This window comes from Scyliorhinus canicula, chromosome 15 (genome assembly GCF_902713615.1).
Source record: "Scyliorhinus canicula chromosome 15, sScyCan1.1, whole genome shotgun sequence".
Taxonomy (NCBI): Eukaryota; Metazoa; Chordata; class Chondrichthyes; order Carcharhiniformes; family Scyliorhinidae; genus Scyliorhinus; species Scyliorhinus canicula.
The window spans coordinates 142,666,741-142,683,543 of record NC_052160.1 but is presented as its reverse complement, the minus strand read 5'-3'; the positions used below and the strand labels follow the sequence as shown (position 1 = coordinate 142,683,543).

Below are 16,803 nucleotides of genomic sequence, written 5' to 3'. Positions count from 1 at the left end.
CAGCAGTCTTTTTAATCGAAAAATGGCATTCCTTGTCCTATTGAGGTGATGCCTGATGGCGCAGAGAGCTGGAGAATTTGTTTTATTTTGCACCTACCTGTGGTTGCAGTCCCCACAGAGTCAGCAGCACTTCTGGACTCGTTCTGCAGCCTCCTGATGGGGAAAGATAAGTTACAAGCAGAGATAGATTGGCTGCCAACACCGATTGCCTCTTTTGTGCTCACTTCCATTTTAACATATAAATTTTCTGAAATGAGAGCTGATGTAAATGTAGCCATTGTTTAATGATTCCGAGGCACTAAACATTTTGTCCAGTTCATTGAATTACTTACCTGAAAGTATGGCTCCTAAATTACCTCACTGCAGTATTGTGCTCTCGAAATGTAGGGCGCCATCGACCAAATTCGTTCTAAGTGTGGTAACGAGTGGGTATCGCTGAGTGTTTCCCGACGGCCGACCCAGCGAGGCCGTTACCAATGCCTAACGTTAATTAGGGCACTTAATGATGCCCCACGGGTGCCACACCGCAAATGACTGTCCCACCAGCAGCTGCCCGCTAACGAGGGGGAGCAGCATTTAAACTGACCCCGCTGCACAAACCCCAGAGAGTGCGCGGCCACGCCTCTGCACAGACCAGCTCCACGGTTCGGAGGTGCCGACCTGGTCCAGACAGGATACCCTGTTGCCCCGAGGGGATCGGCAGGTCAGCCACAGGTCAGCCAGCATTGCCTGGGAGACAGTGGCAGCGACCGTTAGCACGGGGACTGTCACCAGGAGGACCGCCACCCAGTGCCGCCAGAAGCTCAATGACCTCCACCAGACCGCACGAGTGAGTTGGCATTGACCTCTGACACTGGTCCCACTTGTTTATCACCACCCCCAATGCCCTTGCACCTGACACCGCGCCCCCTGCACAATGCCACGGCGTGCTCCAGCACACCCCACCCATTCCCGGCAGTGGTGCACCCACCAGACCTCCCGCCATGCCAACCCCCCACCCCGTCATGCCTTAAGCTTGCAACTCACAATGCCCTCTCTGTGCCCCCGCAGGAAACAGACGGGAAAGGGCCCAGACTGGCGCCGGGGTGCCAGACAGCAGGGTCCTCACCCCCTGTGCGGAAGGGGTACTGGATCTCCTGGTGGTGACCAAGGACAGAGTGGTCCCTGACGTCACAGAGGTGAGTATCCACTGTGTCCGCCCAGGTGACCTGTCACAGGTGAGTTGATCACGCCAGGGTGATGACCCTTCCCAATGACTGACCATTCTCCTACAGGATCACCCTCTGATTGTGCCAGCCGATCCGGGGTGCCCCCCACCCCCACCTGGGTTCCCCCCCCCTCACCCCCTTCCACCTCGGAGGTCACAGCTGTCATTCCCACCTCCCACCAGCACAGACACACAGCTCAGTGGGTGAAAGTAGTGGACGGGCTCCTGGGGCACAATCTGGTGAGCAGCACACTGCTGCTGATGTACATCAGGGGGAGGCAGGAACGTTCAGGGGATGTCTGCTGGGTCCCAGGACCTAGCTGGTTGGGAGGGCGCGATGGTCTGGATGGGGGGGGGGGGGGGGGGCGGGGAGGGGGGGGTAGTGTGAGACGTGGGGGCACAGTGGGGGCACATGGGTGAGGGGGGAACGGTGGGTGGGAAAGGAAGATGGAGAGACCCGTCCTATGAGAAGTGGGCAAGGATGAAGGCCTCCCTGGTTCTCCGGGAATGCCGGAAGCTGGCCACCACCACCCGTCCAGTTCCTCCTCATTCTCCTCCGGCATGTCGCCCTGCCACCGTGTCATTAGCAAGTCTGAAGAGCCAACTGGTCATCCTGCGACAGTCCCAGGGCATAGCTGCCGTGCACCCCCCCCCGGTGAAGAATGCAACACATGTGCACGATCCTCAGGCAGTGGTTGTGCACAAGTTGGACATTCAGGGAGTTGAACCCCTTCCTGTTAATGAAGCGTGGTCCCAAACCCTTGGTCCGCACAAGTTGACATGTGTGCCATCTGTTACGCCTTGGACTGGGGCAGCCTGGCGATAGTCGAGAATCCTGATGCCCAGGCACCTTGATGGCCTTGGTCCAGGTTAAAGTTTATATAGTCAGCTGCCCAGGCAAACAGGGCGTCCGTGACTTCCCAAATGGACTTGTGGGCTAAAGGTTGAGAAATGCCGCACAAGTCCCCACTCGAGCCCTGGAATGATCCTGAGGCATGGAGGTTCAGGGCTGGTGACCTTGACTATCACCTGGAATGGGCAGCCTCCTCCTCCACATGGTGCCAAGCCCACAAGGAAATGGCACAGGTGCCGCACTGACCCCTTGTTGAAGCACAGTCTTCTGTGGCACACGCTCTCCGTCATCTGCTCAAAGGACCAGCGATGCCTGTGCCTGTACACCTTGGGCCGCTGCCGGCCCCCACCTCTGGGTCCCCCTGGATGTGGGGCGGAATCCTGCACATGTTGACGTTGCTGCTACCGCCTTCTCTGTTGTCTGGCCGCCTGACCTGCCATCCAACATGCCCTGCACACGCACTCCCAGCCACAGCAGGGGGGCCTGGACACCGAAGTGCTTAGATCACGGGTGGCCGTTCAATAGGGGGATCTTCCCGTTAATGGATTGGAGATTGTTCTGAATCAGTGATTGTTGGTTCCTTGACATGTTGTGGAATCCGGATCTCACCAATGGGAGTGGGCCGATTAGATGGGAAACTGATTGGCGGCGGGCGTGGTTCCTGGTTTCAGACTCTCCCGCTATCTAACCGGCCCACTCGTTTTCGCAGCCGGCGCGATATGGCCGGTGGATCGGGTCCGAAGATTTGCAACCTTCGCAAAATTAAATTGTACCAAATTTCAATGAATGACCAGGAATTGGGACTGTGTCCCACATTATTTTAGTTAGCAAAGTCAGCTGTCAGCTTTACAACACCTTCTTACCGCAGTTCACATTCCAGTTGGTGTAACTGCCAGTGATTTTGACACTGCGTTGGGTCTGACTTTGTCCAGATTTTTACTGAACATGGATTCAATGCAAAAGGACCGATCCAGTTCCCGAGTGATTCCACCTCCAGAATGTGTTTCATCCTGAGTTGCAGAAGCCTTCTCTTTGAACTTTGCAAGGAGGCTGTTGCTTTCATTGAAAAAAGATACAAAGGCCAAAGTCTGCCTTCAGCCGTGGCAGGAACGGGCGGTGGCGGATCGGTTGCCCATTATTTACCCTGCCTAATCGCCTTTAAAAATGTGACAGGAAAATCTTGTGAAGTGTGCAGCAGGCAGCCAGACTGATAGCATCTGTTTCCCAATGAATGTGGTGGAAAGTGAAAAGCGACCTCAAGGACGGCAGATTAATTGAAAGCTAGTCCAACTCTGAAAGGTTTCAATGCATGACTGAGCTTTGAACTGGCCAGCTTGTTTTTACAGAAATCTGTGTTAACAGTAATGCTGACTCTGTATTTCCTGAAGTGAACCCCTTTCAGCACATGAACACTGCGGGAAGCAACACGCAAGGAGTTCATTTGTCGTACTTGGTTTAATTTGGTTTTGCTTCTGGATTCAATGAGCGTCTTCGCCCGATCTTAATGACATTTCTCAAGGACCTATTGAAGATGCTCCTGCAATCTTAGCTGGAAAACACTTACTGGAAGCATGTAATCCTCCTCTCTCTGCTACTTAGTGAAGGCATTAACAATTTACAACAAAAAAAGCAACACTGGCCTTATGCCAACAGAAAAGCAAATGGATGTGATACTCAATTCCATAGTTCCCATTACCTTGGTGTGGCCACTGCAGTTTTGCCTCCAAAATAGTGTCCACGGCATGTGCTTACACTACTTAAGGGCAGCACGGTAGCATTGTGGATAGCACAATTGCTTCACAGCTCCAGGGTCCCTGGTTCAATTCTCCGCTGGGTCACTGTCTGTGTGGAGTCTGCACATCCTCCCCGTGTCTGCGTGGGTTTCCTCCGGGTGCTCCGGTTTCCTCCCACAGTCCAAAGATGTGCAGGTTGGGTGGATTGGCCATGCTAAATTGCCCTTAGTGTACAAAATTCTATGATAATCGATGATTAACCTAGGACAAAAGTTCGGCACAACATCGTGGGCCGAAGGGCCTGTTCTGTGCAGTCTATGTTCTATGTTCTGGTGCTTGCTGTATGGGGAGTGTCTGTTGGCAGTATGTTTCCCTGGGGCAACACCTCAGCAATCAGAGCTATGCGTTGGGCAGCTGAATGCCCCACCGAGACTACACTTAGTCCCATTTCCTGCACCAAAATATTCCTCTTGCCAGTTCAGGAAGAGATCGAGACGCCATTTAAAAATGGAGCCCTATCTCTAGACCCCCTACCACGACTTCTGTACCACCCAACGACCCAACTCACCGATTAGAGGGTCATCGGGCCCCCTTGCATCCCACCTCATAAGGGCAGGACACCCGCATGCCCAACCCCCAGCTCAAGCAAGATGCCGTTGGGGATCTTGGCACTGAAGCATGGCAGTGCCATATGGGCACCCTAGCATAGCCAGGTTGACACCCAGGAGACACCAGCAGGGTGCCAGACTGGCAGTGCCACGGTTGGTACATGGGTGGCATCAGGGATGTCAATGTGCCCCCTGCCCAGAGCCTGACCACCCAGGGTCCCTTGGTCGCCTTGGTTGTTCCCCAAGTGCTGATACACCAGTCCACATTTGTGGAAAGTGATAAATTGCAACCGCTCGGGGTCTCTGAGGCAAGACGGTTCGATCCCAGGCGTGGGGTAGATCCAGCGTAGATGTATTCAAGAGAAACCAACTGCTCACGTGAATGTGAAAATCAGGATTCTGACCTCAATGGGTGCAATCCAGAACACGACGCCTCGTGAGATCTCTGTAAATCTCATGAGAGGCCTTGTTGCGAGATTTAGTGGCCTCACTGAATGCTGGGACGGGCGCGATGAGGCCGATAGATCATGCTCACTATCTCTTCCTGTGGGCAATAACTCTTTGTTGGGTGAGTTATGGCTGTACTTTGAGACTTCCTTTGGTGAAAGGGGCTATATAAATGAAAATGTTTCTTTACAACTCGAGAAAAATATTGGAATTTCCCCAATTATTTTGAAGTTTGATGCCACTGATGAACAATGTCTTCTTTTAATTAACAAAATGGAAGATTGAACACATTGGCCAGGATTCTCCAATCCAGCACCAAGTCGGAGAATCGGCAGGGGGGTGCGCAAGAATTGCGCCATGCTGCTCCGACGCCGGGCTGCCGATTCTCTGGCCGCCACTGCAGCGATTCTCCGCGCTCAACGGTCTAAGTGCCCGGCGAGTTCTGCCGGCGTGCTTTACGTATGGTCCCACCCGGCGGGACCTCGGAGTTCTGGCTGCGGGGGCCGTCCTGGTGGGGGCCGGGGGGATCCGACTCCGGGAGGGGGGGCTCTACAGTGGCCAGGCCCGCAATCGGTGCCTACCGATCGGCCAGCGGGCTAATTCCAGGGGGGGCCTATGTTCCTCTGCACCAGGCCCCTGTAGGGCTCTGCCATATTGCCCAGGGTCTGGCGTGAGACGGCAACTCATGCTCATGCGCAGACACGCGCCGGCCATGGCGTCTGGCTTTCGAGCGCACAGCACTCCGGCGACGTACTCGCCCCCTAGGAAGGTGTGAATGCCTGGGCCTGGAGACCCATTGACGCCGGTGTCGCTCGCGCCGGTTTTGACGCTGGCGTCAACGCTTGCCCGGGATTTCGGACAATCCTGGCCATTAAGTTTTGGTTGGATATATGTATCCAAGAGGTTTCACATGGAACCAATGAGGGAGAGTAGACGAATTGAACAACTCTTTCAGTGATCTAGTGTAGGCATGATTTGCTGAATAAGTGTTTGTGCTTTAATATTCTCGGGAACACATTCAACAGAATAATTCATGCATTCATATTAAACATCAACTTATCTTTCTCCAGAATCTGGAATTGTATTCAAGTTGGAATAAAATCATTTCATTGTCCTTCCATTTTCAGAATTGAAGAACTGAGCTTTGCTTAAATTTACTCAGGAGTCTTTAGGTCCATCTTATTCTACTGGTTCCAAAATCTGAAGAAATAGCTCTCAGCACACAAACAATACTTTACACTCACTGCTGTCAAGATACTCTGTAAATTCATGTCATTCTGTTCAAGGTTTTGGTGCTTACAGCTTTCTGCATTGGAACAATGAACACGATACATATTACCACTGGCCCAACACATACATTCCCATCGATGCAGACCTCACCCCCTGTGGAATTCTGGAGTGTTGCACACCTGGTGTTGTTGCTGAGAGAATGATAGTGTTGATAAATGCATGGTTTCCGATGCGTTAAATAGAGTATTTGGGCGGCACGCTGGCACAGTGGTTAGCACTGCTGCCTCACGGCGCCGAGGACCCAGGTTCGACCCCGGCCCCGGATCACTGTTCATGTGGAGTTTGCACATTCTCCTTGTGTCTGTGTGGGTCACACCCCCACAACCCAAAAAGATGCGCAGGATAGGTGGATTGGCCATGCCAACTTGCCCCTTAATTGGAAAAAAAATGAATTGGGTGCTCGAAATTTACTTTTAAAAATAGACTGTTTGCCATCAAATAATACCAAAATATCAACATGGATATTCTGTAACATTTTTATTATGCAAACTGCAATGGAAAGCTTGCTCCAAAGCTGTTCTCTTTATGAATGCATGTTATTTGTGCATATTACAGTACATGCCCCTGCAGAATAGTAACTCAAGAAATGGCAAACGTATTAAAAAAAACGGTGAAAAAATCCACATAAACTATTAGCAGAGTGAGTGTGAAAAGAAAATGTCGCTTCTATGTTTTAATTTCATATTTGCTATTCAGCAGTTTGAGTAAGGAAGTCTACTGCACAGATGGAAGTATGTGATCTGGCGGTTTGTATCTGGGACCAGTTTTCAGCCAATGTTCATCATGAGGCTTCAGTTAGGTCTTTCCAGTTGGATGAATATCCAGTCCACAGCACAGCGGAAGACTCCAGGCTCGATTTCCCAGTAGGGAATAGGGTTCCCGTACAGGCTAATCCTGCTGTACGGGCTCTTCATTGGGTCATCCATCTGAGGGCAAAAGTCACCATCTTTTAAGTGAGCTATCTGGTTGTCATTGAGATAGAGGGCCTGTGATTGGAATCAGAAATAAAAGAAAACCCAATTAATTCTGAACACAACAATATCGGAAAACAAAACAGAGCTCAGTGTCATCATCATCCCTAATTGCCCTCAATTGCAGTGATTTGCTGGGCTATTTAAGAGTCAGCCACATTGCTGTGGATCTGGAGTCACATGCAGGCCAGACTAGGTAAGGAAGATAGACTAAACCAGTTGGGTTTTTAACAACAATGGTTCCATCATAGTACATCACCAGACTTTCAACAAAAGAAAATCCAATTAAGGGACAATTTAGCGTTGCCAATCCACCTACCTGGCACATCTTTTTGTCTTTTGTGGGGGCGAGACTCACGCAGACAAGGGGGGAATGTGTAAACTCCACACGGACAGTGACCTGGGGCCGGAATCAAACCCGGGTCCTCGGCACTTTGAGGCAGCAGTGCTAACCACTGCACCACCATATCTCTGCAAGAGCAATCCAACTTGACCTTTGCCTCTGCCTTTTCTCCGTGGCCCTGTTAAGTTTTATCTTCAGATAATTGTCCAATTGTCTTTTCGAAAGCCACGATTGACTCTGCCTCCATCATACTGCCACGCAGTGCATTCTGGATCCTAGCCAGTTGTTGCGTGAGAAAGCATTTTGGCGTGCCACCTTTGGTTCCCTTGCCTTTTATCTTAAATATCCCCTGGTTCTTGGTCCTTCTCTGCCCATATCCTCATATTTTGAAATAAAGCGACAATCTTTCACTGCTCTGTCCATCTAGTGCACATTGCATAGAAAACTTGAACACATGCATATTCCACAAGTGGTGAAATAACCATGGATGAAACTGAAAGAGGCCAAGATGTCTTAGTAGACTTGACACTAAATATGTTCAACCAAGGCAGAACAATAAAGAACAAAGCCAGTACTATCAATGAAAGAAATAAAGAATTGAAATTAAATTAAATGAAAATCGCTTATTGTCACAAGTAGGGTTCAAATGAAGTTACTGTGAAAAGCCCCTAGTCGCCACATTCCGGCGCCTGTTCGGTGAGGCTGGTACGGGAATTGAACCGTGATGCTGGCCTGCCTTGGTCTGCTTTCAAAGCCAGTGATTTAGCCCTGTGCTAAACCAGCCCCAGTACAGCCCTATAGCACAGAAGGAGGCCATTCGGCCCATTTAGTCTGCACCCCAACCTAGACCCACTCCCCCGTAAACCCGTGACCCCACCTAACCTTTGAACAGTAAGGGGCAAATTGGCATGGCCAACCCACCTAACCTGCACATCTTCGGACTGTGGGAGAAAACCGGAGCACCCGGAGGAAATCCACGCAGAGCAGGGGAGAACATGCAGACTCCACACAGACAGTGACCTGAGGTTGGAATTGGACCCCGGTCCCTGGCGCTGTGAGACAGCAGTGCTAACCACTGTGAAGCACCTTTCATAACCTCAAGTCATTCCAAAGTACTTTGTAGCCAACTGTTGTATTGGGGGAAGACAGTAGCCAATTTGAACACAGCAAGCTCCCATAAACAGAATCATAGAAGTGACGGTGCAGAAGGAGGCTATTCAGCCAATCAAGTCTGCACCAGGAACAGCAAATAAGTGACCAGAAAATCTGATTTAGTGATGTTGATTGAGGGGTAATTTTTAATCAGAGATAACCCTCCTGCTCTTCAAGATTGTGTCATGGTAACATTCACCCCCACCTGAAAGAGCAGACAGAGACACATGCTTTCATATCTTGTTTAAATGATGGTGCCTCTGGCAATGAAATTCTCTCCCTCAGTATTGAACTGTGTCGCCTAATACATTGATGCTGAAGTCCCTGGAATGGGGTTTGAACATACAACCTTCTGACTCAGAGGCAGAATTCTACCACTGAACGTCAGTGTGCTAAACAACATAGTGTGCTAAACAACACAGTGTGCTAAACAACATAGCTAAAACAGTGAGGTATAAACCAGAGAAGATTGTGATCAGACTGATGTTACAATCTCTACAGGGACTGATAACTTTCAAAAAGAGATTTGAACTCACAGAAAGGAATGGCATGCCAAGATTTCACGTTTTGAAACATTTACTGTAGTAAATGAGTAAATTATCACTCTTCACCCAATGCTATTTTCTGGTGAGCAATTTATACTCTAAACTACGGAAAGGGCTATTCACATTTTATACTGATCACCCACCTCACTGTTCCTGGAATTATAGTTCTTATAGCAAACAGTTCCCTACTGTCCCCCACTACCAATGGGTTCCTGTATCCCTGTTTCATCAAGTTGTAAATCTGGTGACTGTATCTGGGTGATATCCACTGGTTTTTAAAAATACCCCACCAGCAGTAAAACCTGCTGGGATGATTCTTCTCTCCTCCTCCCCCCCCCCCACCCCCAATCCAGTCATGCCAGGAAATATCGTCCAGAATTCTTAGCTGTTTGCAGAATGTGTCTCTTTGACAAGAGATCATCTCCCTCCCACGTCCAGCTGTGGTTGCTCAAAATCCAAAACAGTCCCTTCCCTGTGCTGGCCACATGCAACTGCTGTCTGCAACGTTCATTGATGGGTAGACGACTCTGTACCCTGATCTCAAAAATGGATTCCTCTGCCATCTTTGCCATGTCAAATGAAACACATCAACATTGCATCCTGGTAGAAATGTCAATCTTGACCATAACTCGCTTTCATTTTCAAAGTAACTGGGCAGTTTACAGCACAGCTGGATACAATCCAATATGTTCAACACCTTTCTGGGACTTTGGATGACTCAGGGTCGACCCATTGCTAACTCAGAGACCGCTGCCATTATCCCACCACCTTCTTTGCACTTTCTTCATCTTAAAGTCCATTTGGACTTCCCAACAATCAGTTTAAAACGACACTGGGTGGCACGGTGGCACAGTGGTTAGCACTGCTGCCTCAGGGACCCGGATTCAATTCCAACTTTGGGTCACTGTCTGTGCAGAGTCTGCCCGTTCTCCCCGTGTCTGCGTGGGTTTCCTCCGGCTGCTCCGCTTTCCTCCCACAGTCCAAAGATGTGAAGGTTATGTGGATTGGCCATGTTAAAATTGTACCTTCGTGTCCAAAAATGGGCAGGTCAGGTGGGGTTATTGGTTCATGGGGATAGGGCGGGGGAGTGGGCCAAGGTGGGGTGCTCTATCGTAGGGTCAGTGCAGACTCAATGGGCTGAATGGCCTCCTTCTGCACTGTCGGGATTCTGTCAGCCTATGAAAACTATTGAAGCCTTCCTTTGATTTCTAACAATCAAGCCACACAGGCTTGCTGTAAGGCAGTCACCAGAACAGGTCACATGATCCCCTACATTTAAATTAAATTTAAAGTTCCAGTCCTAAATCCCTCCTAATTGGATCATTTCCCAGTGCTCTGGTCAGATCCCACCTGGGATAATGCATTCAGTACTCATTGCCAGGAACTAAAAGAGGCATTTCTAAGGATTGGAGGCAATGCCACAGTGCACTGTGAGCGAACTGAGTTCCAGCAAAAGACTGGAGAATTCTGGCTTTGAAACCAGGAAAGGAAGGAAATGAATCGTTATTTTCTAACTGTTTAATTGAAGGAATAGAGAACGTTAACCCAGAACAATAGGTCAACCTGGGAGAGTAAAATGAATTATCATTGGTTTAACTAAATAAAAGGTCAGCTGTGGAATGATTCAAGAAATGTTTTCAAATAAAGGTGATTAATGTGTGGAATAAACTTCCAGAGACAGAGTACTGGAGCCACGAACCATGGAATATTTCCAAATGCCATTGGTTGGGATCTCTTTCGTTGGATGAGTAAATATTGACTGAATGGCATTTCCTCATCCTTAGTTCAATCGTTTATTCGCCAGCAACGCCCTCTGCCAAGTGGCTTGGGGAACATGTTGCTCAGTGATGAAGAAATACAGCTTGAGATATTGAATGTTTTTATCATGAGGACATTGCCATTCATTCAGTGGCTGCAGCCAACTTGGAGTCTGGAGCTTTTCGCTAACATTCTGGACTGTGCTACAAAATGACACAGATCTTTGCTTCCTATAAAAGCAAAATAGCGATGGTCTGCTTCATTCACGAGCCAAGGGAAGCTGAAAGGTTTTGCAGAGGAGAAAAACAAAGGTGTTTATCACATGGGGAAAAATACAAAGTCGCCGTTTGGACTTTGCAAAAATCGAGAAAGCCATCAGCAAACTACAAAGCTTTAAAAAAATAAATTTAGAGTACCCAATTCATTTGTTTTTCCAATTAAGGGGCAATTTAATACTTTCAATCCACCTATCTGGCACATCTTTGGGTTGTGGGGGTGAGACCCACGCAAACACGGGGAGAATATGCAACTCCACATGGACAGTGACGCAGAGCCGGGATCGAACCTGGGACCTAGGTGCCATGAGGCATCAGGGCTAACCACTGTGCCACCGTGCTGACCCGCAAACTACAAAACTAATAGTTTTTCATCTGCTCCATCAGTAAGAAACCCAAGGGATACCAGAGCAGAAATATATCAGGCAGGGGCAGTACGGTGGTGCAGAGGGTTAGCCCTGCTGCCTCACGGCGCCGAGGTCCCAGGTTCGATCCTGGCTCTGGGTCACTGTCCGTGTGGAGTTTGCACATTCTCCCTGTGTTTGCGTGGGTTTCACCCCCACAACCCAAAGATGGGCAGGTTAGGTGGATTGGCCACACTAAATTGCCCCTTAATTGGAAAAAAATGAATTGGGTACTCTAAATTTATATTAAAAAAACAGAAATATATTGGGCAGAAACATAGCTTCGATACCCCTGAATTTAAAAAGAATAAGAGGTGATCTTACAAAAACAACAAAGTAATGGTTAAACAGAGTTGAACAGAGCTTTGCTCAGACCCGATCTGGAGCACTGTGCTCATTTTAGGGCCCTGTACCTCAAAAAGAGTATATTGGCCTTGAAGAGGTGCAGGACAAGATTTACCAGAATGATATTAGAGTTCAATTATAATATAAGAATAATGATTATTGTCATTAACATTACAATGAAGTGACTGTGAAAAGCCCCTAGTCGCCTGTTATAACCTGCCTGCTTACCACTGGCTGGGGACTAATGACAATCCCACAATCCTTTGGGATATGAGCTTCCCCAATGAGGGGGGCGGAGAAATCATTAGCAGACTCCCTGCATAAATAGAGCTGGCCAGATTGGAACCAGCAGAGATGGAGAAGTCAGCAGCAAGGGAAGCTGCTGCTGCTGCTGCTGCTGCTGCTGCTGCTGCTGCTGCTGCTGCTGCTGCTGCTGCTGCTGCTGCTGCTGCTGCTGCTGCTGCTGCTGCTGCTGCTGCTGCTGCTGCTGCTGCTGCTGCTGCTGCTGCTGCTGCTGCTGCTGCTGCTGCTGCTGCTGCTGCCGCTGCCGCCGCCGCCGCCGCCGCCGCCGTCGCCGCCGCCGCCGCCGCCGCCGGCGGCTATATATGTTATTGTACATAAATGTTATTTCTTTGTAGCCTTAAAACTCGTGCTGGATTCTTCGTGGCCCTCGCAAAATTGTTTGGGTACACAGAGGGAGTATTCAGAATGTCCAATTCACCTAACGGCACTTGTGAGACTTGTGGGAGGAAGGAGACCTTCGCAGGCACGGGGAGAACGTGCAGACTCCGCACAGACAGTGATCCAAGCCGGGATCCTGGCACTGTGAAACAACAGTGCTAACCACTGTGCTACCATGCAGCCCTGAAGATAGGTTGTGTAAATATGGTTTGCACTTTCTTGAACTTAGAAGGATAAGGGCTGACCAAATTGAAGTCTTGAAAATGATAAAGGGACTCAGTAGGTTAGACTGTGTTGAAACTATTTATTCTGGTGCGGGAATTGAGAACAGGAACTAGGCTGTTCTAGAGTAAAGGTAGGAGCAAAGAATCGTGGAAATCAGGAACTCTTTCCCGAAAGGCTATGGAACCTCAGTCATTTTATTTTTCAAAGACTTAGATCACTAAATTTCAGTTGAGTGAGCATATCAAGAGCTATGAAGCAAATATGGGTAAAGAGAGTTAAGTTACAGAACAGGCATGGCCAATTTGAATAATGGGGCAAGCTCAAGGAACTGATTGGCCTATTCTTGCTCTTATTTATTTATTTGGCCTGCTCTTGCTCTTCTCTTCATGTTCCTGGGTACACCAGGGGGAAGTGAGCTGGTTTTCAGCATGTAATAATACGAGGTAGTGACAAGGTGGCTTCTTAAATAATGAAGTGATTTATCGGAACAAACAATCTATCTACAGCACCAGCAGTTGAAGTACACGTCTTCACACCTTGACTCCCAGGTCCACACTCCTCGGGGCCCCTGCTCCTTATGCCCCGTGCTTTCTACCCATTGGTCAGGTTTTGTGTGCTCCCGCATGGGTCACGTGGCCCCTGAACGATCACCCCTTAAAGGGGCCGTGCTACCACATACCCCCTCCCAATCACCCCCCCCCCCCCTCCCCCCCTCCCGCAATCCCTCAGCACTATATACATTACCGGATAACAGGTAATTATTTATTTTGTGCTTCTTCCCAATGAGGGAAGAAGCACAAAAGGGGTAGTAAGGTGCAATCTCTCATAAGTCTCTTTGGGTGACTTCTGGGGTCTGGTGGAAGGCCTCAGTTCTCTGACAGGTTCTCCCACCATTTAGGTAGTGGTGTCATGAGCAACGGAAGGTTGTTTAAAGGTCGCAGAAGGTATGTTGGTGCAGACACCATCTCCAGTTCCCTCGGAAGTAGCAAAAATGGCCTCTTCTGAACCAACCCATTTCCTCATTTCTGGCTCTGATGAAGAAACATTGGCAGTAACCACTGGATCCATGCCTTGCTGTTGGGGCTGCAGCCTCTCTCCTTCTGATGTGGTCCAGGTGCTTTCACACCTGTCTCCATTGTAGGTCCACCAAATACGATACAGGCCCAGACCTTGCTGAGATTCTCCCAGGTAACCATGATGATCCAACCCCAAGGTTACTAACAAAAACGAGATTATCTGCTGTGAATGAACTTTGGCCGAGTCAGGGTATTTCTTTTGCGTAGTTTGTCTCATAAGAACATAAGAACTAGGAGCAGGAGTAGGCCATCTGGCCCCTCGAGCCTGCTCCGCCATTCAATTAGATCATGGCTGATCATTTGTGGACTCAGCGATTTACGCGGTGCGGCTGGGGTGCCATTGCCAGAGGCCCTCCCAGTGATGCTCCGGCCCCAACCGGCCGAATTCCCGACGGTGTGGTTCTAACCACATCTGTCTGGTCCGGACTCTCGCGCGGCGGTTGATGGGGGGGGGGGGTGTTGGGAGAATCAAGTACCGGGGGGGGGAGGGGTGGGGAGGGGCATATAGGCAGCCGGGGCAGCGATCAGGCGGGTTAGATGGAGCGGCGCGGGCCAGATCGTTGCACCTTCTTTGTTGGTCCAGCTCCGCCGGCTAAGTCCGCCATCGCGTTCGGCTTGGCCGCCGCTGTGCGCATGCGCAGACTCGGAACTGCTGCGAGAAGCACTCCCGGGCCCTGCCAGCTCCCTGCAGGCAGGTGAATAAGTCTTAATTTTTTTCAGGAAAGTCTTGCGTGAAACGCCAACATCTTTACGCCGGCGTGGGGACATAGCCCCATTTTTGGAGAATCCAGCCCCATATATCTTTCAAATATGTTTAACTCGATTCCTCACTGTTTCATGAACTTATCAACTGAACCATTGGAATAAAGTGAACCAAAAGTTTATAAGGGGAGGGTAAATCCCATTATCTCAACTGGAATTGGGTTGAATTATGGCAGAAATGACAGGTTGATGAGACCTATTGCCACCTTGGCAATGGAATTTTTCTTTCCCCAATCCCCATCAGGACTGCCCTCTCATTCCCAGCCCTTCCTGTGCAATACAGACCAAGCCAACAGGCATCCCTTCTTAATTCCTGCATTTTCCAGAGTGTAAGTCCTGGGCACTGGCAGCAAGGAGCGTGAGGAAGTCCCCTCCTGCCCAAACATTACCCTGAAGAAAACAATTCACCTCCACTCCCCACTCAATTCTTCTGAAAATCATAACTTGGAAAACATTATGTGGAGATGCCGGTGTTGGACCGGGGTGAGCACAGTAAGAAGTCTTACAACACCAGGTTAAAGTCCAACAGGTTTGATTCAAACACGAGCTTTCGGAGCGCAGCATTCACCTGAGGAAGGAGCTGCGCTCCGAAAGCTCGTGTTTGAATCAAACCTGTTGGACTTTAACCTGGTGGAAAACATTGACTAAGTATTTGTATGTTACAACCAAGTCATGTAATTATCCAGTGAAGTGATTGTGTTACATTGCTCTGTGACTGATATTCAAGAATTCATTATTTAATGAGGGAATTAGTAGAGGTGCCCCCAAATTATGGAGGGCTTTGATTGATAAATAAGAAGGAACTGTTTCTATTGGCAGGGGGTGTGTGACAATAGGCTCCTTGGCCACCTTCCGAATCCATGACCACTACCATCTAGAAGGACAAGTGCAGCAGAGACATGGAAAGACCACCAGCTGGAGGTTCCCGTCCTAACCACTCACAATCCTGCCTTGGAAATATATTGACGTAACTTCACCGTCGCAGGGTCACAATGCTGGAACACTCTCCCTGTGAGTGTACCCACACCACACCGACTGCAGTGGTTGAATAAGACAGCTCACCACCACCTTCTCGAGGACAATTAAAGATGGGGAATGAATGCTGGCCTGGCCAGCAACACCCACATCATGCGAGTGAACAAAAAATGGACACTCAAGATAATTGTTTAAAAGAAGCAGTGGTAATAAGAGTGGAAATCTCTTCATGCAATAAGTTATTTTGATCTGGAAAGGACTGCCTGAAATGGTGAAGGAACAAAATACAATGGTAATTTTCAAAGGGGAATTGGATAAATGCTTGAAAAGAAATATATTGCAGAAAAGTTCCCCTATGGAGGAAGGAGCAGGAAGTCAAACTAATTGAATAGTCCTTTCAAAGGATCAATGCAGGTATGACAAACCAAATAGTCTCCTTCTGTGCTGCCTGATTCTCTGGAGCAGTCTCATGAAAAGCTACAGTGCCTGACATCCGAGGGGCTCTCCCATATAAGTACTATTCAGCTCCTATTAACATTCCAAGATAGAAAGTGTAATTGCATGCATGTCACTGGTCTAAACTCAATCCCAAGGGCCGACAGGAATGTCTGAATACTTCAACTGAGTCAAAAAATCTGTCTGAGCATTTAACAAATTGGTTTTACGTTTTGAGGAATAAGTTGATCTCTTTCCACCTTTTCCTGTCTCCGTAAGCAGACACAACAGAAAGTGCATCAAGACTCTGCTTCCCTCGCTGCCATAAGGGAAAACCTATCCACTGGTCTCGCATTCCAACATTACCGAGTTCATCTCCTGAACGTCAGCACCTTACCATGATGTTTTTGTGCTGGGGGAGGCCTGGAGGAATAGAAAGCAATCTATTGTTGTCCAGGTGGAGATCCTGGAGTTTAGGCATGTGGCCGAGAGTCTTGTTCGCAAAATACCTGATTTTGTTGGAACTCAGCCTCAACCTGCAATGAGTAAAAGGAAGAGATAAGAACCAAAAATAGACCGGTGCAACATCTTGCTGTGAAAACGCAAGCAAATGCCTTTACTGAGTGACGGCAGATTAGTCATTTGTCAAAACGGGAGTGAATGATTTCATTGCGCCTGCTTCACCAGTGATCCTCTCTATCCATGGCAATTCCAAAGA

At 48.8% G+C, this 16,803-nt stretch overlaps 1 protein-coding gene across 1 annotated transcript in view; it reads right to left on the bottom strand.

Annotated features, from left to right (window-relative positions):
• Positions 1–6,600: 6,600 nt before the first annotated feature.
• Positions 6,601–16,803, bottom strand: part of LOC119978082 (decorin-like) — a 260,844-nt gene continuing 250,641 nt past the window's right edge. Inside the window, exons 7-8 of the mRNA XM_038819467.1 lie at positions 16,483–16,621; positions 6,601–7,124 (exon numbers count right to left, since the gene is read on the bottom strand). Coding sequence (XP_038675395.1) covers positions 6,930–7,124; positions 16,483–16,621 — 334 coding nt within the window. The 3' untranslated portion in view covers positions 6,601–6,929. The remainder of the gene's footprint in view (positions 7,125–16,482; positions 16,622–16,803) is intronic.